The sequence below is a fragment of the Plasmodium malariae genome, assembly GCF_900090045.1.
Source record: "Plasmodium malariae genome assembly, chromosome: 14".
In the NCBI taxonomy this organism is placed as follows: Eukaryota; Apicomplexa; class Aconoidasida; order Haemosporida; family Plasmodiidae; genus Plasmodium; species Plasmodium malariae.
This window is the reverse complement of record NC_041788.1, coordinates 2,288,545-2,311,664: the sequence shown is the minus strand read 5'-3', so window position 1 is coordinate 2,311,664 and position 23,120 is coordinate 2,288,545. Positions and strand designations below refer to the sequence as shown.

The window sequence follows — 23,120 nt, the reverse complement described above, 5'->3', positions numbered from 1 at the left end:
AACATTCTAAATAGCTAGAAAATCTTTGCATTGCATTTGCACATTCACCGGTATATTAAAGCATAAAAGAATGTATGCGGATAGGCGAATTTACAAATAAATGAATAAGGTACCCTTCCTTCCAATTTCTAATAAATGGGCTTATAATAGGCATATATCCATATGTATGCACACATGTATGCATATATATATGTGTATGTGTGTGTATATGAACGTATGTGCTTTTTTCATTTTTCACTTCGCTTCACCCAGCCAATAATAATCATCGCCAAAGCTGTACATCCGTTTTTCTATCATGTGTGTACTGTACAGTATAGGAAAAAAAATCATCAAGCAACAAAAATTATTTAACGTATTTACATAAATGTAATATTTGGTTGGGGGGATAAAAAAGTAAGCTGCATTTTTTTTAGTTCATGAGATAAGAAGCCCAGCTACAGTGTGGTCTTTCGCCCTCCTATTATAAGTCGACGTGACGTGACAATATGTATATATCCTCACATATGACATACATATGTACATATATATATATATATATGTGTATGTATGTATGTATACGTATGTATGTATGTATGTATACGTATGTATGTATGTATGTATGTATACGTATGTATGTATGTATACGTATGTATGTATGTATACGTATGTATGTATGTATATTTATAGATGCTTTTACACATGCCCAACGTGGCTAGAAAGAGAAAAGTTGGCGAACGAGCAACAAAAAAAAAAAAAAAAAATTCGAAAAAGGGAGAAGTACACGTATGAAATGATCATCCAATTTTGTAGAATGGGAAAAAAAAAAAAAAAAAAATAAAATAAATAAATAAACAGATAAATAAACGAACTGATGAACGAACTGATAAACGAACTGATAAACGAACGGGTAACTAAATGAATAAAATGAAACGATATATATATAGCGAAACGTAAATGAACTTAGCGAAGCACAATGAGACTTTTTCCTCTCGCTTTTCTAGTCAATAAAAGAAACTTTAGCAAATACAATTTTTTCATATCCACTAGAAAAGGAGGAGAGGCCTTGCTAAAAAATGATATAAAATATTTATATGCAAAGGAGTTAATGAAATATGAAAAGGAACAGAGAGAGTATAAGAGCCCAGATAAACAGAAAAAAAAAGTAAATCATTTAATAAAGCTTAGTAAAGTAAATGGTGGGATACAACTAAAATGTTCAACGTCGTTAATTTATTTATTAACACTCAAATGTAAATACATTGAATGTATTTGGTTAAATGTAGCAAAAAATAAGCCATGTGCTTCTGTACCATGTTTAGAGAGCATTATTATGAATATAGAATGGACAAAATATATGAATCCTTACGATTTAATGGGAATTCCATTAAAAATTATTTCTATTAAATCAAAACTATTTGATATCTCACTTATTAGAAGTACTATATATAAGTGTTTATACAGCATAATTGGTAGTACTTATAATGAAAATGAAAAGAAAAATTTATTTTATGGCACGCTGTCATTACAGGAAGGTAAACAGAACATTCCCAAAGCGTCTATGAGCAATACGCTCATTGATGAGAATGTTACCATGTCAACATATGAAAGAGAAAGAGAAAAAAATGAAATCAACAATGATAATTTTTGGAATATATTGTGTGTTCATATTGAAGAGAACATATGCAATGTTGATGTAAAATTTACTGGTAAGTTATCGCCTCGTTTTTACGAATATAATTATATGAGAGATTTAAGTAATATAAAAAATTTGGACAGATGTGAAAATATTAATTTCTTTTCTCTTTTTAAGAATAATTATAATATAATGGATGAAAAAATAAAAAATATTGTAAGTGAAAATGTACCGACATGGTCAATATGTGAAGAAAAAAAAAAAATACAAGTAGATCAAGAAAATGCTAAAATGAAAGGAAAACATAAATTTTATAAATACAATTATTTCGATGGTAGATTAGGAATAAAACATACTAACACTTCGTTTAGTGATAATAAGGAATTGTACCCCCCCAAAAAGTGGACTAGCAAATTTGATCCACACGACACAACAAATATGAAGGGATCAGCAGATCTTCTTGTGGCTCGTACGAATGAAGGAATACGACAGTATGCAGAAAAAATAGTCGGTGGAAAGAATGCCTGTGGTAGAATCCCCCTAGTTAATTTCCCATTTCAGGGTGAAAAGGCATGCTTAGAACACAACTCGGCATGTAGTGAGAGTCAAGGAAAAGGGGAAAAATTGGACAGGGCTGATAAGGATGGCAAAGTAGACAGAAGAGAAAAAGCATGCATATCACACAAAGAGGTTAATAGCTCCGGCCAGAATTCTTCACCCAAAGGGAGAGATGAATTAGTAAGCGGCAGGGGCAGTAGTAATGGAAGTGGCTATAGTCGTGGTAGTAGTAGTCGCAGTGGAAGTGTCAACGGGAGGGTTGACTGCGCGGGGGAGGATAAAAGGGGAAGCTGGAAGAGTCATATCGTTAAGTATTTAAACGATATGGAAATAAAAAGGATGCACCATTACAATAATAATTTTTTTTTAAGTGATGACTGTTACGATTCAGCTAGTTGTGTATATGCACTAATCATTCAGAAATGTTTAAAAAATATAAAAAACATTAAAGTAATATGGGATCCATTTTGTAGTAATGGTAATTTAATATTTGAATTAATTTTTTATTTTCTAAAAATGCCTTTGTGTCATCACAATGAAATTTTACCTTTTATGAATTTGAAGATATATGACCAAGAAGAATTTTTGAAAATTTATGATTACACTTTGAAAGTAATGAATTGTCAACATATTAAGCATTTGCAATTAATTGGATCAGACAGTAGAAGTATCATGGTTACTCAATGTAAGAAAAACATTGTCCGGTTTTCTCTGTACTATAAGGATATCTTAAAGAGGGTGATACGGGAAAAGGACGGCAATGAGGGGCCAGCTGGGAGAAAAGGAACTGTAGAAACAGGTGCAGAGGTAGGCACAGAGGAAAACATAAACAAAGCGGAGGGAAAACCTGCTGCGCATCCTACAAATGTAAAGAGAAATTCTTTTCTAAAGAATGTTTTAAAAAGCGATATGCAGGAAGAATGTGAAGTCTCCAATGAAGTAGAGAGTGATGATGATTGCAATTTTTTTGATGAATCATCAGGTGATAACTTTGTGAAAGATATTGATGTTTTATATGCCCAAGAAAAAGAGAAGAAAAAGAGAAGAAAAATGACAGAAGTCCAAAGGGGGAAAAGTCCAACAGAAGGAAGTGATATCTACCAAATAGGGGTAGTAACCCAAGAGAGGGAAGTAACCCAAGAGGGGGTAGTAACCCAAGAGAGGGAAGTAACCCAAGAGGGGGTAGTAACCCAAGAGGGGTAGTAACCCAAGAGAGGGTAGTAACCCAAGAGGGGTAGTAACCCAAGAGAGGGTAGTAACCCAAGAGAGGGTAGTAACCCAAGAGAGGGAAGTAACCCAAGAGGGGGTAGTAACCCAAGAGGGGGTAGTAACCCAAGAGGGGGTTGTAACCCAAGAGGGGGTAGTAACCCAAGAGGGGGAAGTAATCGAAGAGAGGGAAGTAACTGAAGGGGGAGAAGTAACTGAAGGGGGAGAAGTAACTGAAGGGGGAGAAGCAACAGAAGGGGGTGAAGTAACAGATGAGGATGTAGCAACCGAATGGGATGAAGAAACCGAAGCAGACGAAACAACCGAAGGGGATGAAGAAACCGAAGCGGACGAAACTACCGAAGGGGAAGTATCAAACATAATAGCACCTACCATTGATACATTGTCCATATGTACTGAAGAAGACACAGAGTATAATTTGAATTTTCCTTTTGGCATTTCTTTTCATAAAACTCATTTTTTCAATATTGCGCCATTTGTAAAAAACGCTATCATAATTACGAAAATTCCTCACTTCAGCTTTGCAAAGGTTGTTTACATAGAAAAATGAAAAAAATAATTAAAAAAAAAAAAAATAAAGGAGAGAAACGAAAAGAGTGAGCAGGAGAGTGCAATTCAACAAATAACTTTGTGTCAATGAATTTTTGGCATTTTACTCGATGCCATTGTTCGCATCCCATTTTTTTTTCGGTGTGCCTCCATTATTTTAACATGATATTTAAATATGCAAAAGGAAAGAGATCTTTTTTTACGCTATATTTTGTGTTCGTAATTCATTTTATTTTGTAATGTAAATTTTTTTTTACTTTTATATTTTTACTTTTATATTTTTACTTTTGTTTTTTTATTTTTTTTCCTCACCCCCTCGCAGGAACTGGGTGTTAGCAAAAAAACCTTCATCCTGTATGAACAATTTGAGCACATGTTATGCTCCAAAAATGACTGGAAGGGAGTCTACGTCTTGGTCAGAAACAAAGTTTTCTTAAATAAGTCAAGGCTAGAATGGAGCAAAGTAATAACTATAAAAGATTCGAAAGGGAGATATCTAACCTTACTTAGTTGGACCGGTCGGAAAAAATGTTTGTATTCTTTGGCTGCTCAAGATGATAAGTTGAGGGAACTGGAGAAGTTCAGTGAAAAGCTGCAGTTTGATTCGTAGCAGTGCAGGGGGAAAGATGGGAATAGCAAAATGGGAGTGGGAAAATGGGAGTAGCAAAATGGGAGTGGGAAAATGGGAGTAGCAAAATGGGAGTAGCAAAATGGGAGTAGCAAAATGGGAGTGGCAAAATGGGAGTGGCAAAATGGGAGTGGCAAAATGGGAGTGGTAAAATGGGAGTGGTAAAATGGGAGTGGTAAAATGGGATTAGCAGTACAGTAGTGGCATTATTGGAGATGCAGTATTCGAGTTGCTGTGTGGGAGTGATATTGGGACAAACGTGAGAAAGAACACCATTGAATGGCATAGTAAACCAGGGCGTTCCTTTTATTTTCGAAAATTTTACGTGAACCAGCGCTTTTTCATTAAGTAAACAAAATATAAAACGAAAATTATAAGGTTGCATAGTGCGTAATATAAAACTACTTCCCATGCAATAAATTTTATCTATCTCAATTTCACACACGTTCATAAAAAAGTGTTGGCTGATGCACGTGAGTAAATAAAAGGGTACGTAAAAATGCCGCTCAGTCTGAATGTGGGTATTTATGTAGTATTTATGTAGTATTTATGTAGTATTTATGTAGTATTTATGTAGTACTTATGTAGTATTTATGTTGTATTCTTGTTGTGTTCACGTTGTATGCATGTATGTATTCTTGTTGTATGCATGTATGTATGCATGTATGTATATATGTATGTATATATGTATGTTCGTTTGTTGGGTTGTTCGACCGCTAGTTTTTTTTTCTTTTTTTTTCTCATTTGCATTAACCTCTTCGCCTTTGTGTGTACTTTTTCCCCTTTTTTCTCCTTTTTGTGTTAACGATGAGGGAAATACACATAAAACGTAAATTTAAAATTTCTCCTAAAGGGGTAAGAATCTTTATGCCTACTTTTCATTTGTTACCACTTACGATATTAATGCATCACTCGCACGTTTAATTTTACTCCATTAAGTGGTTAAACACATGTGTTAAGCATAAGTCCATGTGCGTAGTATATACTTATATACTACATTTACATGTGCATAATACCGTACCCAAAATGGGGGAGGTAACAAATTACTCTCAAAAAATGAAACGGCAAAAAAAAAAAAAAGTTTAGATATTTGCCGTAAATTTATATGCCCGTGAGAGGGGATACCAATTTACTGTGCAAAAAGAGGAAACTCTTTTATTTTTACGTTATTTAATTTTTTAATTTTTTAATTTTTTTTTTCTTTTGTTTTAAGTTTTACGTTTTACGCTTTATGTTTTATGCTTTACGTTTTATGCTTTACGTTTTATGCTTTACGTTTTATGCTTTACGTTTTATGCTTTACGTTTTATGCTTTACGTTTTATGCTTTAAGTTTTATGCTTTATGTTTTATGCTTTAAGTTTTTTTTGTTCCTTGCCCCTCGTCGAAGGATATACAAAACATGAACATGTCTGTTCTGCCGAGAAATTCACTATGGTATTGTACATGCAAATGAAAAAAAATAAAAAAATGAAAAGTAGAGCAAAGTTTTTTATACACCTATGAGGTCATATAATAATGAGTAGGGCGTGAAAGAGAATAAAAAAAGAAAATGCGTATTATTTTTTTTTTCCCGTAAAAGTTGATAAATAATATAATTGGGAACAAAAGAAAAAGAGGTATGAATATGCAGCAGGTGGAGGGGGGAGTAAAGCACAAAATTCACGCAGGAATATGTAGCATTACCCATGTTGGGGGTGTTGCATGTATATGTATACCTACTTACATGTATACCTACGTATATGTATACCTACGTACATGTATACCTACGTACATGTATACCTACGTACATGTATACCTACGTACATGTATACCTACGTACATGTATACCTACGTACATGTATACCTACGTACATGTATACCTACGTACAAGTATACCTACGTACATATATTTGTAGCATATGTGGTGGAGTCCAGTACAGCAACAACTAGCCATTTTTACGTGTCTACCACTTTTCATTTTTTGACAAAAAAAAAAAAAAAAAAATGACAATAAATAATAAAAAGAGGAACAAAGGGAAACGAAAAAATAGCAGAAAATACATATGTGTCTTCCTTGTTTTACTCTCGTATCTATTCAAAACGAACGAATGCGTGATACCTAATGAACGTATTTCACAACTAAACGTTTTTGCTAAAACGAACAGAGGTGTAAAAATTTTAAAATTTTGCAAAAAGGTGGGGACAGATAAACACTACCTTTTCAAGTGTAGCGACAAAAGGGAAGGGGGAAAATTAGCGAGAAAGGAAAAGGGAAGAAGAAGCAGAAGTGGAAGAAGTAGAAGTAGGGGAAAGGGAAAAAAGGACAACCCCGCCTTATTTGTGCGAAATTTATATAATAAGGGCATGAAGAGGGAAAGAGCCCATAATTACATCAAAGCGGACGTGCGAAAACTGAGTACAAGAGATGATGTTACTCCGAACAGATGTCTAGGTGTTGGGGAACAAAGTAATTATACAGCTAATGCGTGTTATATGCATGACAAGTGGGATACGCGTGATATACTAAGTAAGAATGAGGATCTCTCAGGGGTGGTGCATAATGACGAGAACAATGACAAACACACTGTAGGTGAAGAGTTACTCACGAATAGTGTTGAACTGATAAAGCACATAAAATTCAATTTTGAGGAAGAGTGTAAAGACATAATGGTGAGACTAGGAAACTTTTTGGAAGTTTCGCCTCATTTATTGTTCAAAGATGTATGTGTAAATTTAAATAAATTATATACAAATTTATATACATATGACCATGAAAATATTCCTTTTGGTAATACTGAACATACATTAAATTTAACGGATGATATTATAAAACATAATAAATTTAAAATTTATTGTGTGTTAGGGTTAAAAGTACTACGTATTTTTTTAATTAAATATTTGAGGAGTATAAGGTTATGTATACCTGTAGAGGTAAGGAAAAGATATATCATTGACTTTCTTAAAATTGATTATATATCAAAAATATATGATAAAAAATATGATTTAATTGATTATAATATATATAACAGAATTTCTGATAAACTGAAAACCAAATTAATATATTTTTACCTTGCCTTAAAACCACATGATGTACCTAACGTGTTAATAAAAATTTTTAAAGCAGCTAATTATAAAGATGAAAATGAATTAATATATAAATATATCAAAAATTCAAAATTCACATCAAGAGGGGGAAAAAGGTTTTATAAAAATATTTCAAAGGAATATATTAAACTATTTGAAAAAGAAAAATTAATCAAAAAACATTCCTGTGAAGATAATATCCTATGGCAACGATTTTTCTCCTTACTGAAACAACACAATGAAGAAATAGCAGGCAGTCAGAAAATTATGAAGCACACATATCGTTTAATTTTTAGCAAAATTAATTTTGCAAATGATCACTTGCTCCGCATTTTTCGAGCGAAGGGCTTTCACATTTTTGACCACTATGAGGGTAGCCAAAAGGGTAGACTGACCGTAGAGAATGAGGTAACATCGAATGGATTGTCATCAAATGAATTGGAAATGGGCGAAGAGGAAGCAACAAACGGTCAAGCTGTACCGGACAGCCCAATGAAGCAAAAACTAACTATAGGACATAAACGCGAAATGTGTGTAATAAATTACATTAATAACTTGAAAAAATTTATCATTAATTATATCGAAAGAAATAAAAGCATATACCACAGTTTTTACCTTTTAAAAAAAAATGTTGATACTCCAAAGAATGTATATTATGACGATATGATATCAAGAAATACAAACATTTTTCACTTTACAAATTCTCAAAATAGTAAAGATATAGAAAAAAGGGAAGATATACAGTCGGGTGGTAACTCTCATGTAAGTAATAATACCATGGATGAGGATTATAGCAATACGCATATTAGTAGCTTAGACCAAGGTGAAAAAGAAAGCAGAACCATAAAAGAGCATGATAAAGATATTTCGAAGAATGATATGGAAGAAAAACCTAGAGAAGACAATGTTTTGAAACAAACTAATGCGCAATGGAAGCATGTACCATATCAAAAAGATGCAAATCTGTACTGCGATGAAATTATAAATAACACCATAGATAACATACTCGACATCATGATAGAAGGGGCAGGATTTAAAAATATCAAAACGTTATTTGGAATATACAACTCGTTAAAAAGTAACAAGGATTTCAAATTAATACATTTCAAAGACAAGTTTTAAAAAGGTTAGATGTGATCCGATCGTCTGTTCCTCCTTCATTTTTTCGGTTGATCCTGTTCGCTTTTGCCTTTTTTTTCTTTTTCCTTTACATCATATCCAAAAAGAGTAACCATATTTTCCTATCCCACCTCCACTTGTAAACACAAAACCCTTTTTGAATAATTCCCCGTTAGGTGGCAACGAGAAAAGTACTATCAAAAGTGCTCCAAAATGAATATGTATCTAAGTACATATCAACATACGTACATAAAATCTGTACGATCATATATTTATCCCTGCATTTTACTTACATTTTTAAATGCAATGCAGGAGCTTTCACCACTCAACACGTACACATAAGTATTGTATATCCTTCTGCCATTTATTTCTCGCAAATTGTACAAATGTGCGTGTACATGCGCACATATTTTTATGAACATGTTTAAACATTCAGGAATTAATCTACACTGAACCGAACTGTAGCATCAATCAAGGTGCATAATGGAGAAAAAACACATACAATATTGTTATTATGGTTAAGTCATGTGGCAGACGATAAGCCACTTGCTCCGAACAGTACAAACGTAACAGCAGTAGAAATTACAAACGCAACGATAACCACCTCGTTCGTTCGAAGGATGTGCACTCACATAATGTAATGCAGTTTATGAACTATATAATTTTTCGCAAACATTTCATGATAAGACACTTCTACGCATTTATATCACTTCAGCTGCGTCAACACAAAATTATGTGTTCACTTATAAGTTATAGGAGAAATTTTTTTTTTTTCCATTTCTGTTTAAAAATGTAAAGATGATATAACGTTGCACGGAGTATCATATATCACTACCTCGACTCGCCTACATACATATGTGCATAAAAAGTGAACACTCACAAGTAAGAAGTATACACATATGAGGATGAACGAGCGATTGCCATGCATGTATACAACGTTTCACTTGTATATAAATTTGATGGAAGGAATCAACACATCCACGAGATCTTGGTCACTGCAGCTTGCCTCGACAATAATGTAATCTTTGTCATCCAACAGTTCCTGTTTTGTTATTTGCATGTAAATTTCGTGAATGGGTTTGTTTAGCCTTTCCTTGTTGTGCGCAGGTAGATAGCAGTTATAGAGGCAAGCATTTCCGACGGAGATTAGGTTCACTTCTATAGAGTACTTTTCGTTTATGTAATCTATAAGGTTTTTGATGGTTCCGTTCTCTGCAAGGGGCAAAAAAAAGCGTAATGGTGTGATGAGGTGTGTGCATGTAGGTGTTCATGTGTGCACAAACACTTGCAAACGGAACACGAAAGCACACGCTCGCTCGGAATTCCTAGACTCCTGTGTGATGTTGTAATTTATTTGGTTGAATGTATCCTCATCTTTCTCGGCCCTCAATTTTCTTACTCATCGAAATGTGTATTTTATCCCAGGAAGTAAATCCATTCGGTATTGCCCTGATAGGACCCTTCATAAGCTCGTCATAGTCTTTATCTGTCATTTTGAGGGGAGGCATAGGCTCCGAGAATAGGAAAAGAGGCAATGCAGAATTTATAAAGGCATTTTTGAATAAGGATATAATATCAATTTTTTGTTTCTTCTTCTGTTCATCTGATAGGGTAAGATATGTCTGAATAGCATCATAATAATTTACATATTTTAATAATTCTATTACAACTAAACCTGTTATAATTGATGTAGTTGTTGCTAATGCAGGAATAATTTTTCCTGCTACAATTTTTGCCTTTAATTTATCACAAGTATCAATTTTGTAATTTATTGCTCTTAAATTAGCAAATGCATATATAAAATTTACATGTAAACTTGTTTCTTCATCTTTATCAAATTCGATAGGTGTAGCTTTAATATTAGTAGTATTTATATTCATGAGCTCATTACAAAAATCTTCAATAAGTTTTTCATCTTGTAAAACTGTAAAGGATATATTGTTCATATTTTTTTCATCAATGTTTACCTTTACTCTTTTTGGTTGAAATGGTTCTACTTGAATTTTGCTTGCCACGTGACTGATATAATTTATATCATAACAAGGAGATATATTATACACTTGTGCATACAAGTTTGATGTGCTAAGCAAAAACTCTTTAACCAAATCGTTATTTACATCGAAAGGTATACATTGTGGGGGTTTCTTCTGTCCAACCCAGAAGTATTCCCCACTTGATAATTTATAGTCAAGTGGAAAAGAATGTAATAGTTGACTTATCTGATTAATAAAATTTATATGAAAAAGGTCGACAGTCTTTTTAATGCACAAGTCAAAATTACACTGTCGTGAAATATCCTTCATTGTACTGATCATACTTTGTAATGTTTCTAGTAGTGAAGCATTATTCCCCTCCTCTTGTATCTTTTTAATATATTTCTTTTTATCATTCAAAAATTGTTGTATACTTAGAGGTACATTGTAGAATAACCCCTGGAATATATCTCTTGCATATTCAATTGTATGAACAATGTCATATGGGAAATGTTTCAATGTACATAAGGGAATCGAATCCTCTGGTGGATCATAACTATCATTATATGATTGAGTAAGGAAGGGAATTATAACCTGAACATTTCCTTTTGTACCCAGTGTACCAGATTCAAACAAAGGTTTAGAATACCATACACATTTGTTATCCACATACTGTCTTGCTTGAATGTTATCTAGTGCATTCACTATTATATTTTGTTTAGTCCAAAATTTCTCATTAAATATATGTTCATTTTCTGGTGCTACTTTGGTTTCAAGTGGATGTACATTCATGTTTTTATTCTTATTCTTTATAATTTCTGATGCAACTAACGATTTAGATTTACCCACATTTTCTCTTCTAAATAAAAATTGTCTATTCAAATTGGACACTTCAATGTTGTCGTTATCCGTAATTGTTAGCTTTCCATCTTTTGTACGAGAACACATGTCAAGTAGTGAAAACAACTTTGCATACTCACATCCTAGCGCCCCTGAGCCTACTAAAAACACATGCAGTTCGTTTAGTTTATTTTGGAATGATTTCCCAAACACGCTTATTACGTTATCGTTCTTGCAGTTTTCTCTTCTTATTTCGTTTACGTCCGGTTTCGGTTCTTCCCCTGCAGATGCGGTGCCTACACCCAAAGTTTCTGCTTCCATCGTTTCCCCTTCCATTGGATGGGAAATGCATTCGAAAAAATCCAAATACAGAATCTGATATATTGGCATATATTTACCAGTAAATTTTATTACTTCTTGTGCTAGCAGTCCCCCAAAAAAGGAAGCAATAGGAGCCAGATGAGATTTCGAGTACCTGGCTACTTTAAAAACAATATCTTTTCTTATTTTATCAACACAAAATATTTTTTTCGCTTCTTTATCTTGTTCATTTAGTTTGACTGCTTGTTTGTAGATTTTTTCAAAAGCTTCTTCCTCGTAATTTTCTGGAAGCATATTGTTATTATTAGATTCATACCACTTCAACGCTTGAATGGCATAATGCAGATGGTTACTCATATCGTGTTTTGCATAATCGGATATAATGAAGCTAGTCGGTAACCCCATCTCCTCATATATCGCGGACGCATCATACCCCTCATGATTAGTACCATTCGTGCTAGAACCACTATTCATCACGTGCTGCTCATCGTTCATTTCTTTTAAACAGTTGGTATTCCCCTTTTTACAGGTGTCCAAAAATATCGGGTTTTTACTTATATACTCATACGGCTGAAAATTTAACTTCACCTGACTTTTAACCTGTGTGCACACCCCGCCTTTAATGTATGTGCTAAATTTTGTTGTATCACCAATGGTAAAGGTATACTTTTTAACGTTTTTCACTTTATAAATTTTATTATTTATTTCAGTCATTCCTTCTACGTTTGTAAATTTTACATAATCGCCATTTTCAAAAGGATTACTTTTTTCAAAATCAAAAGAAATTTTAGCTTCAATTTCATTACTTATTTTGCTTATATTACAGCTTTTTTCATTTTCCCCATTTCTGTCATAACATATGAAATTTTTATTAAAATCAACAAAAATATATCCACATAAGCCATAAATATTACAACATAAAAAAGCTATTTTCTTTTTATTTTCTATACTTCTAATCATATTGTTATACTTTAGAATATTTTCATTATTTATATCACAACAAACAACAATATCGAAATTTTTTATTATATCTTTTTCTATCGGTCCTTTGTAATTATATGTATGTACATAATTATTTAGTTCTTGTAAATGTTTCAACACTGCATCACTTCGACAGATTTTTTTCTCTACATCTTTTTCATCAATATAAAAATTCACACCCACATCACTTATATGACATATATCATTATCATAAATACATACACTCTTAGGTCCAGATAATATCAAGTTTTTTGCACATTCTAAACCTACACTCTTCACGTTTATTATTAAAATATTTAGTTTTATTAACTTGTTCATTAATTCAAATCCGTAGGTTCCTAATTGCCTTGAGTATAAATCTGCATCTATCTTATTATTTTCCATATCATCCACCATATTTTGGTTTTCACAATTTTCTCTTTTACTGTCCATCTCGTTTAGGTTAACAGCTTCGAAAGTTCGTTGCTTCTTCTGCAAAGGGGGGAAGAATAAATACAGGAAAAAAAAAAAAAAAAAGAGCTACATAAATACGTTGTCAAGAACTGCTAATGGGAGTAAAATGGGGGGAAATGCGCACGTTAGCATAATCGACAAGCACTGTTCAGACTGAAAATGTGTTGTATTCATGCATCTCAAAGCACTCTACACAGGGTGCACTCAGTGCCGTTCAGATTCGTTTCAATTTCACAAAATCCAGAAATATGTTTCTCAATCCCTTCTACACACGAACACCCATATACACACATTTATACACATGTACACACATGTACACGCATTTATACACATGTACACATATGAGTAGGATCTTTTGTCTTACCAAAGGAGGATTTCTGTTTTGCATAATATGTTATCGTGGGTTGGTATATGTGTAAACATATATTTATATATATACAAATATATACATATATATATATATGTATGCTACAGCTAAAATTGATGTGGCAATAAAAAGGCGAAGTAGTGCAGTAAACAAAAATGGAAGAAGCACAAGAAGCGGAAGAAGCGGAAGAAGCGGACGAAGAGAAATAGGTAAAAGAAATGGACCAAGTAGAAGAATTGTATATTGAATACTAGCTTCCCCAATACGTGTTTAATTTTTAAAAAAAAAGAAAAACTAAAATTCAGCAAAATTTTGCGGGGGGGGGGGGTTTCCACTTAAAAAATTAGCCTTACTTATTACGTCACATGAAACACAACACATACATACGTACGCACATACATACATACGCACATACATACATACGCACATACATATATATGCACATACATATATATGCACATACATATATATGCACATACATATATATGCACATACATATATATGCATACATGCTCTACTTATAATCTAGCACAGGTGCTATGGTTGGCTCAATTTTACAATGATAACATGAAACTATTAATTTTTGTTTTTGTATGTTCTGCAGCCCCTATGAAATGTAGTAAATGGATTAAAAAATTAAAAAAGGAATACAAAAATAAAAAAAAAGGCTTTTCAATTTTGCTTCTGTTTTGTTTTGCTAATTAGCACAATAGTAAAAGCTTTTTTATGCTAACACTAAAAAGGGTCCTTTTTTGCTTTTCATTAATTATAATATTTCACAAGAGTATTAAAAAAGAAGAAAGAAAAATAAATAAATAAATAAAAAAATAAACAAAATAAACAAAATAAAAAATAAATAAAAAAAAAAAAAAAAAAAAATAAAAAAAAAAAATAAAAAAAATAAAAAAAAATAAATAAAAAAAAAAATAAAAAAAATAAATAAAAAAAATAAATAAAAAAAAAATAAAAAAAAAATAAAAAAAAAAAAAATAAATAAATAAGAGAAAAGAAAATACAATAAAGTAAAATTAAGTAAAAGCTTGAAATCGTTAGCATGTGTCCCGAAGGACTTTAAAAGTGTAATTACGAGTTTAGGAGCTTGTACGCTTCAGTGTATGTATATAGGTAATACATGCACATGTATAAGCATGCATATGGGCCAAAAAAAATTTCAAACGTGAGTTACTCATATACATGTCAACGTTCTCTTCTTGTACAGCACTCTTCACTTTTCGAACTACAAATTTGCAAAACAAATTTTTCACGCACTATTGTATTCTCAATTATATAAACATTTTAACTTACTAAGAGTGATTTAAAAGGTTTCTGTGTTATACTTAATTCTGTTTTGTTATATTTTGTTTTGCTATGTTATATATTTTTTTTTTTTTTTTTTTTTTCACATGTACTAGATGCTCTCCTAGCCCTTTAACAGTTCGAGTGCTAAAAATATTTGTACGTTATGATTATACGTTGGCTAACGAATGCTACATTAGTATATCAGATTATACATACGGCATATATTGTACATTTGTACGTACGTATGCATATTTGCAATTATGTATGCATGTATTTATTTTATATATCAAGTTATACTTATTCGCATATTGGGCTCTTCTGGCTTCGTCGCTACTTTCAATTATTGCTTTTATTAATCTAGATGAGAAGCATAACATATGGTCGTTATAATTTGTTTTTACTTTTTTACTATATTTTATGTTTTGTTTGTTTTTCTTTCTCACTTTTTTTTCTAATTTTGTTTAATTTTTTTTTTTTTTTTTCGTATTAACCACTTAAAGCAAGTTTTTATGTTGAACTCCTTTTTGTAACTGAAAAGGATACTTCTTAAAAATTGCAAAAACAGCAAGATGGGGATATATATATAAATATATATATATATATACATACATACATACATACATACATACATACATACATACATACATACATACATACATACATACATACATACATACATACATACATACATACATACATACATACATACATACATACATACATACATACATACATACATACATACATACATACATACATACATACATACATACATACATACATACATACATACATACATACATACATACATACATACATACATACATACATACATACATACATACATACATACATACATACATACATACATACATACATACATACATACATACATACATACATACTAATGTACACGTATAAACATATATATATATTTATATGAGTGTTTATATGCACTACTCCCCCTCTTGTGCAATAAGAAAAGAATTAAGCGAACAGATTTATTTTAACTATATTAATTGTATCTCATTTTAGTGTGTTCTCTTTCACCATATGGTTAACACTGAACATTATTAGAGTGAGATGGCATGGACTATTTTGTTTTATATATATATATATATATATATATATTATGTAAGCTACATATAATTAATGTATAAAAAGTTTGTTAGCTTGATATTTATAAACATAACGGAATAGACTGCATATAGGTGTGACATCTTCTCATTACATTTACTCCTAATATTTTTCCTGCTTTTTTGCCTTCATTTTTTCCGCTTAACAACCTTTGAACTGGTGTAATCATTTTTGTCGAATGGCTTTTACGTCAGCCATTTAGTTTACCCTGCTAATGTAATACTATTTGTACGACCCATTTTATAGATACATGCATACATGTATATATATACGCATACATGTATAGATATACACATACATGTATAGATATACACATACATATATATATGCGCATACATTTATTTATATGTATGAACTTTATTGTGAAGCTTTCGAATAAGGGGTTAAAAATACGCCCTATTTTTTTTGCGGCTTAAGATATATCAGTGATACTGTTTCTTTGTACATTTTATAATTTTTCTACTCGTTTACTTCCCTTTTTTTATGATAATTTTGCTTTCCTTTTTGTTAGAATTTGTTTAAAAAAAAAAAAATAAATAAATATTATTTTTTCGTATCGTTCAACGGGAACAAGTCCCACAAGCTATGAACAGAGCAAAACCATGTTTTTGAATCTAATTAAAGGATTAGAAAAAAATGAAGACAAGGAAAATATTATAAACATTAATATACAGAGATTGTTAGGAGATAAAACGTACGAAAAAAGAAAAAAAGGGGCACAAGAATTAGCTGAATTGATAAAAATATTATTAATAAATGAAGAAAATGATGAACAAGAATATGTAGATAATTTATTACAGCATCCGAATAACGAAGATGGTGCCTTACATGAATCCAAAAATTTCTCGGAAAAAGACATTAACATAATTTCGAAAATAAATTCAAAGCATGATGTTGACATTAAGAATGAATATTACTTTCAAAACTATAACGAAAATTTTAAAGGAAGAGATACGATTTCTGTTAACAGTGAAGTTGGAAAAAATGATGGAGCTGAGGAAGAAGAAGAGGGAAAAGGGCTCCAGGGGAATAATAAAACGAACAGAAAAAGTCCACAAGAAGAAGGTACAGCAGCAGGTGCTACAACTGGAGTATCAGTAAGACAAGGAAGGGATAACGATATTACTCAAAAGAACGATATGATTGTGTATGAAAAATCGGAACAGTTGAACGTTTCAGATGAGTCTGATGAAGACAATAAAAAAAAAATTACAGAAATTGAAAACGTAATTGCACGTAAAGAAATGAATGAAGAAAATCATATTATTTTAGGATCCGAATTGATTAAAAAACTATTATTAGATAAGTGTAAAGAAAATTGTGATATTGACGCGGAATTTACTAAAGCGAGTGACAGTAAATATGTAAGAAGGATACCAAATGTAGATATAATAAATGAAAAAAAAAAGAGCCTCAGCCTGAGTGGTAGTAACAGTAGCGGTATCAATAATATAGGAATTAAGGATATGGGAAGCAATGTCATAGGTAACAATGGAGAACTCAACAATAATAGCAGCAATGAAGAACATAACAATCAGGGCAGTTACGGGGTCAGAAGAAAAACGTTAAACAACATTTTGCATGAAAACGCAATACATACGGATATATTTAACAAGAAATACCAAAATAAGAAAATTATAGAAATAATAAATTTTTTAGACGAAAAGTTCATTAAGAGTGTAAGCACGTCTGAACGGTGTGGTGGGTTGATTTCATTAGCATTTATATCGATAAGTTTAAATGATAAAATAAAATATTATTTTTCCGAAATTTTAAAAATTATTATTTCGTGTATTAATGATCAAGACTCAAAAGTGCGATATTATGTGTGTGAAAGTTTATATAATTTATGTAAAATATCAAAAGGTGTAATATTTTACAACATTGAAGATATTTTTGATTGCTTGTACAGAATATTTTCTGATTCTTGTCCAAATGTTAAAAATGGAGGTGCATTTTTAGATAATTTGTTAAAGGATATGACTTGTTCATATAATAATATTTTTAATATATATAAAATAATATATATATTAAAAGATAAAATATGCATCGAAAATGCAAATGTTCGTCAACTAATTATTTCATGGTTATTTTTTTTACAAAACATTCCAACAATTAATATATTTGAATATTTCCATTTCTTTGTTAAAGATCTTTTTTTAATGTTATCTGATGAAAATAAAGATATACAAAAGCAAGCTAACCAATGTTTGGATTTATATATTGACAAAATTGTAACATTAAATTATGAACAATGCAGGTTATTTTTTAGACATATTGCACATATTTTTTTGGATTTTTCAGGTCATAAAAATGCTATTATTAAACATAAATGTTTATTATGTGTATATCATTTTATCAATATTTTAAATATTCATTTTTATAATATATTTAAGTCCACCAGGAAGAATAATTATTTTATTACAGAACTTTTGAAAAAAATTATTTCTTGCACGTCAGACGTAAGTTTTGATATTCACTACACAGCGAGAAAATGTAATGAACTGTTAATAAATTATCTTAAATTTGCCATCCTGGATGCCATTCCCTTAATAACGGTGTTAGTGTGTAACATTATTGATACGAAAATAGAGAAACAGGAACTGGTGTTGAACACCAGCCAGAAAAAATTAGCCAGTCATAGCGGTATCAAGATTAGCGGCAATAAAAAGAGCGGCAGTTATAATAGCGGCAATTATAATAGCGGCAATTATAATAGCGGCAATTATAATTTATGCAGTCAAAATAGTGGCAATTACAACAATAGCAGTAATGACATTAACGGCAGTTACAACAAAGGAAATAGTAACACACATAGGGGGCGCAGGAAAAAAAACAATTCTTATTCTCAAAAGAATAATTTAAAAAAAATTTTGAATGAAAATTGGGAGTTAAATAAAAGTAATTTAATGCAAAATAATGGTATCCATAACATAGGGAGGCACGAGAAACAGAAAAATATAACCAAGGAAAGTGTATGTTCACAGCACAGATCTGATGAAAAATACATGAAAAATCATGTTAAGGGGAAAAGCACTTTGCATGCTACCAGCGATGATGAGGATCCAGTTGAAAATTGCATAGCCGAATCGCTTGCAAATTATGGGAAAGGTAAAAAAATTTTTGTGGATGGTAAGCATAGTGCAAATGGGGGAAATGGCGAAAATGGCGAAAATGGCGGAAACGACCAGGATGACGTGAATGGAAAAAAAAAATTTCGAAACAAGAGTAATCGTATGGAGCATGATAGGAACGCCCACACGAATAGTTGCAACGAAAAGTGGAATAGTGGAAGTACTAAAAACAAACACATTAATGTTACGGGGATAGAGCATACAAACAATATGGCTGGTAGCAGTTACACCTGTGGGGATGAGAAGATTGAGGTGGGTAAGAACAACGAAGTGGTTGAAAAGGATGACCAGAAGAATGAACAATTTTATCACATCAACAACGTTGTGAAGGATATGGAGCGAGTGAACAAGAAAAAAGAGAAGCATAACAAGAAGGAGGAGCATAGTAACCATGAGAAGCATAATAACAAAGACAACTCAAGCGAATCGTTGAGCTACGAATCGTACAACATATTTGACGAAAGAAGTTCAATTGCACGTAATGGGGTGAAAAATGAAGTAGTATCGGAAGCATCAGGAGTTGCAGAACCGGCAGTAGAATTATCCGTAGCTGGGGGTGCATATGACAAAGAGCGAGAGAAGCACAATTCAAGATTTATGTACAATTACGAAAAACTTATGAATGAACTTAAGGAAAAAAAAATTTCTTTGAATGATAACAGGAAATGTGAAGCTTATTATATAAACAAACTAATCAAGAGGGAAGACCAAGACAGGATTGGTGATGGTGGTGCTGAATATGATGATGATGACTATGGTAATGATGATCATAACGACGATGACTACGACCATGGACACGATGATGATAACATGTTTTCAGATAGCCTGGAAAGGAGAAACATATATCCCATAATTATGTGCTTACAGTGGCTGATAGAAATATTAATATATAAAAGCGAGGAAATTAAAATTTACTATAATGAAATAATAATATGTGTATTTAAGTGCTTGAAAAATGATGATAACCAGGTTGTTCTTCTAACCCTGACAGTACTATCAGCAATGTGTTCAACGGTTGATAACAAATTTAATTTTTATGAAAATATAAGTGCTAATTTAATTCTTTTATTTAAAAATGATGAGCATTTGTTAGTACATAAAGGAAAAATAATAGTACAACATATATCTCGTTGTTTAAATAATCAAAAGTTTTATGCATATTTATCTTACTTACTAATTAATGAAAATAATTTCTTATTTGTAAATAAATTCATTCAAGTACTCAACTGGGTATTACTAACATCCAACGAAACTAAGTACTTAAGAAATACTTTATTTTTGAAAAAATATTATACACTCTTTTCTATAATATTAATAGCATGGTTTAACAATCCCTTATCTGCTATATCTTTTTTGTTATGGTTACAAAAATATGAGTTAGCTTATTTTTTATGTTCCTATTTAACATTACTAGATTTAGATGCTGATTTCTTTCATCAGTTAGACAATTTTATTTTTCTTTTTGAATCTCCTGTATTTTCAAAACAAAGACTTCATTTAATTTATCCAAAGAATTACCCATTTTTAATTAAGTCATTAATGATACTCTCTTTAATGCTACCATTAAATACTTCGAACAATATTTTACAGAAAAGATTACAAATATCTCAGCTCTCTATATTAACAAGTAACCAAGCAGTTTCGAACTTCTTCGACTTACACAACCACATCGGGTTGTATCAAATGGAAGACCTAGAAATTGTACACGCAGAAACAGTGGAAGCAAAAGCCCAAGTGGACGTGCACAGTGGGAGTAAAAGAAAAGACGAGACGAATAATGCCTTTTACAAAAATGCAAAAACGGACGAGATGACAGAGCTCTTTAGGATGGGTACCGAAGAGCAAACAAAAGAGTATGCCATCAATGAGAAAACAAATGCAGAAAAATTAAATGAAGAAGAGAAATGGAATAGCAGGTATAATTGTTTATTAAAAAACATAAGGAAAAAGTTTTACAAAGAAGGTACTATAAACAGTAAATTAATTTCCGATACGAATGACGAATGTAATGATTTTGTAAATATTTTTAAAATTATCCTAAAGGGTAATAGGATAATTAAGTATTATGCTTAGTGGATTGTTTTGTAAAAGCAGGGGGAATTGTGATATATATATATATATATATTCCTAATAAAATACTACACACATGTATGTGTGTGTATGCCCCCTTTTTTTTTTTTTTTTTTTTTTTTTTTTTCTGTGTCATCCAGATATGCAAACATATGTAAACAAATACGCATGTAAAAATAAATTTGTCAATAAAAGAACTACCTTTCTTCTCCCATTTCTCTTATAGCAAACAATTAAAAACAAAAAAAAAAAAAATAATAAATATGAGCATATATTATATCTTGCCTGTACAGGTTATAATTTAGGCAAAAATGAACAATTATAAAAAATTTTAATCAACATCTTTTTAAGTCTTCTATATTTTCTTTCTTAAATTGTTCCTCTTAACTTTTTTAATAGATAATCATGTCTACAAGCATGAGCAGGAATGTGCACACATGTACCTGCACGTATACATAAAAACATACATATACATATTTGCATGGTGTATGTGTGGGGACCTTTATGTATATGTATTCCCTTTTTTTTTTTTTTTAAAAGGTGCAGACTTTCCTCTTTGTTCGTTTCTTTTCCGCTCTGTGCTGTGCTGCAAATTTCTGCTTAATCAAAAGCACATTAACCCTTTTTTAAATCGCGAATGTCGTTAGATATACATAAACAGCGTATCTGCAATAAACAACGATTAAGTAGCTGTTCATGTAATACTGCTTGTATGTAGGGTTGTTTTACTTTTATAAAAATAAAAAAATAAAAAATAAATAACAGAGAAGACATGCAAGCCTGTACAAATGTATAAATATTTACATATATGTACATGTACATATTCAGTTCTTCCTGTGATATATAAATATATCATATATAAAAATGGCAATTCAGCGCATTAATAATCTATAACAATTAAGGATATCAACGGTACGAATAAGGAATAATAAATGTTCTTATGAAAACACGTAAAACGATATTTTATAAAAATGCACACTTCATCCTTCTCATTATATAAATTCATCATCTTAAAAAAGGAAGAAATTAATTTTATTTTCCTTCTATGGAATGTTGTCTACTGGAAAATGCAATAAATATATATATACAGCAGAAGTAACAAATAAAGTACATTGTCATTTGTGAATATAACAAATATGCGTATATGTCAACATATATATGTATATATATATATATATACTAATGCGTACGCAGTGAACAGAAGCACATTTACTTCATCCTTTTGTTACACTCCTACGGAGGGAGTTAACAAAAAATATAGCAATGTGTACATAATCATTTTAAAAAAAATTGCAATATTTTTTTTACGTTGTTTTGTCTTGAAATTTTTTTTGTCATGCTGTGTATTAATTATGACGTTTACCCCGGCATAAAAAAAAATTTAAAAGAATGATCTTTAAAATAAACAACAAAAAGACCAAAAGAACATGCTCATATTTTCTTACTCATTTCTTTCTTTTTTTTTAATCCATCAAAAAAAAAAAAAATTAATTAATTAAATATTTTGCCTTATATATATATATATATATATATATATATATATATATATATATTAAAAAAAAAAAAAAGAAAAAAGAAAAGCGCATTTTATATTGTGCAGTACTGCATATCCGTGAACGTACTAATTTAGTGCAGACTGGGTTACTAAATGACCGTTACATTTCGTGTATTAATTTTTTCTTTTTTTTCTTATCTCATTTTTTTTTTTTTTTTTCTTTTTACTGTTTAATGATGAAATGTAACGTAAGAACAGCGCAGTTCCGATAACACGTTTTAAATAAAAATCA

General features: G+C 31.0%; 4 protein-coding genes across 4 annotated transcripts; 3 read left to right on the top strand and 1 right to left on the bottom strand.

The window, feature by feature from the left end:
• Nucleotides 1-952: 952 nt before the first annotated feature.
• On the top strand, nt 953-4,556 carry PmUG01_14060300 (conserved Plasmodium protein, unknown function; the record flags this gene model as incomplete). Its single annotated transcript, XM_029008181.1, has 3 exons — nt 953-3,283; nt 3,366-3,926; nt 4,269-4,556. The coding sequence occupies 3 exons, from the start codon at nt 953-955 to the stop codon at nt 4,554-4,556; spliced, it is 3,180 nt and encodes a 1,059-aa protein (XP_028864496.1).
• A 2,003-nt stretch (nt 4,557-6,559) lies between these two features.
• On the top strand, nt 6,560-8,761 carry PmUG01_14060200 (conserved Plasmodium protein, unknown function; the record flags this gene model as incomplete). The annotated part of the gene is made up of 1 exon (XM_029008180.1): nt 6,560-8,761. One exon carries the CDS (start codon nt 6,560-6,562, stop codon nt 8,759-8,761), a length of 2,202 nt encoding a protein of 733 aa, XP_028864495.1.
• Nucleotides 8,762-9,698: 937 nt separating this feature from the next.
• On the bottom strand, nt 9,699-13,714 carry UBA1 (ubiquitin-activating enzyme E1, putative; the record flags this gene model as incomplete). The annotated part of the gene is made up of 3 exons (XM_029008179.1): nt 9,699-9,970; nt 10,158-13,344; nt 13,691-13,714. 3 exons carry the CDS (start codon nt 13,712-13,714, stop codon nt 9,699-9,701), a joined length of 3,483 nt encoding a protein of 1,160 aa, XP_028864494.1.
• Nucleotides 13,715-16,731: 3,017 nt separating this feature from the next.
• On the top strand, nt 16,732-21,336 carry PmUG01_14060000 (conserved Plasmodium protein, unknown function; the record flags this gene model as incomplete). Its single annotated transcript, XM_029008178.1, has 1 exon — nt 16,732-21,336. One exon carries the CDS (start codon nt 16,732-16,734, stop codon nt 21,334-21,336), a length of 4,605 nt encoding a protein of 1,534 aa, XP_028864493.1.
• Nucleotides 21,337-23,120: the final 1,784 nt, after the last annotated feature.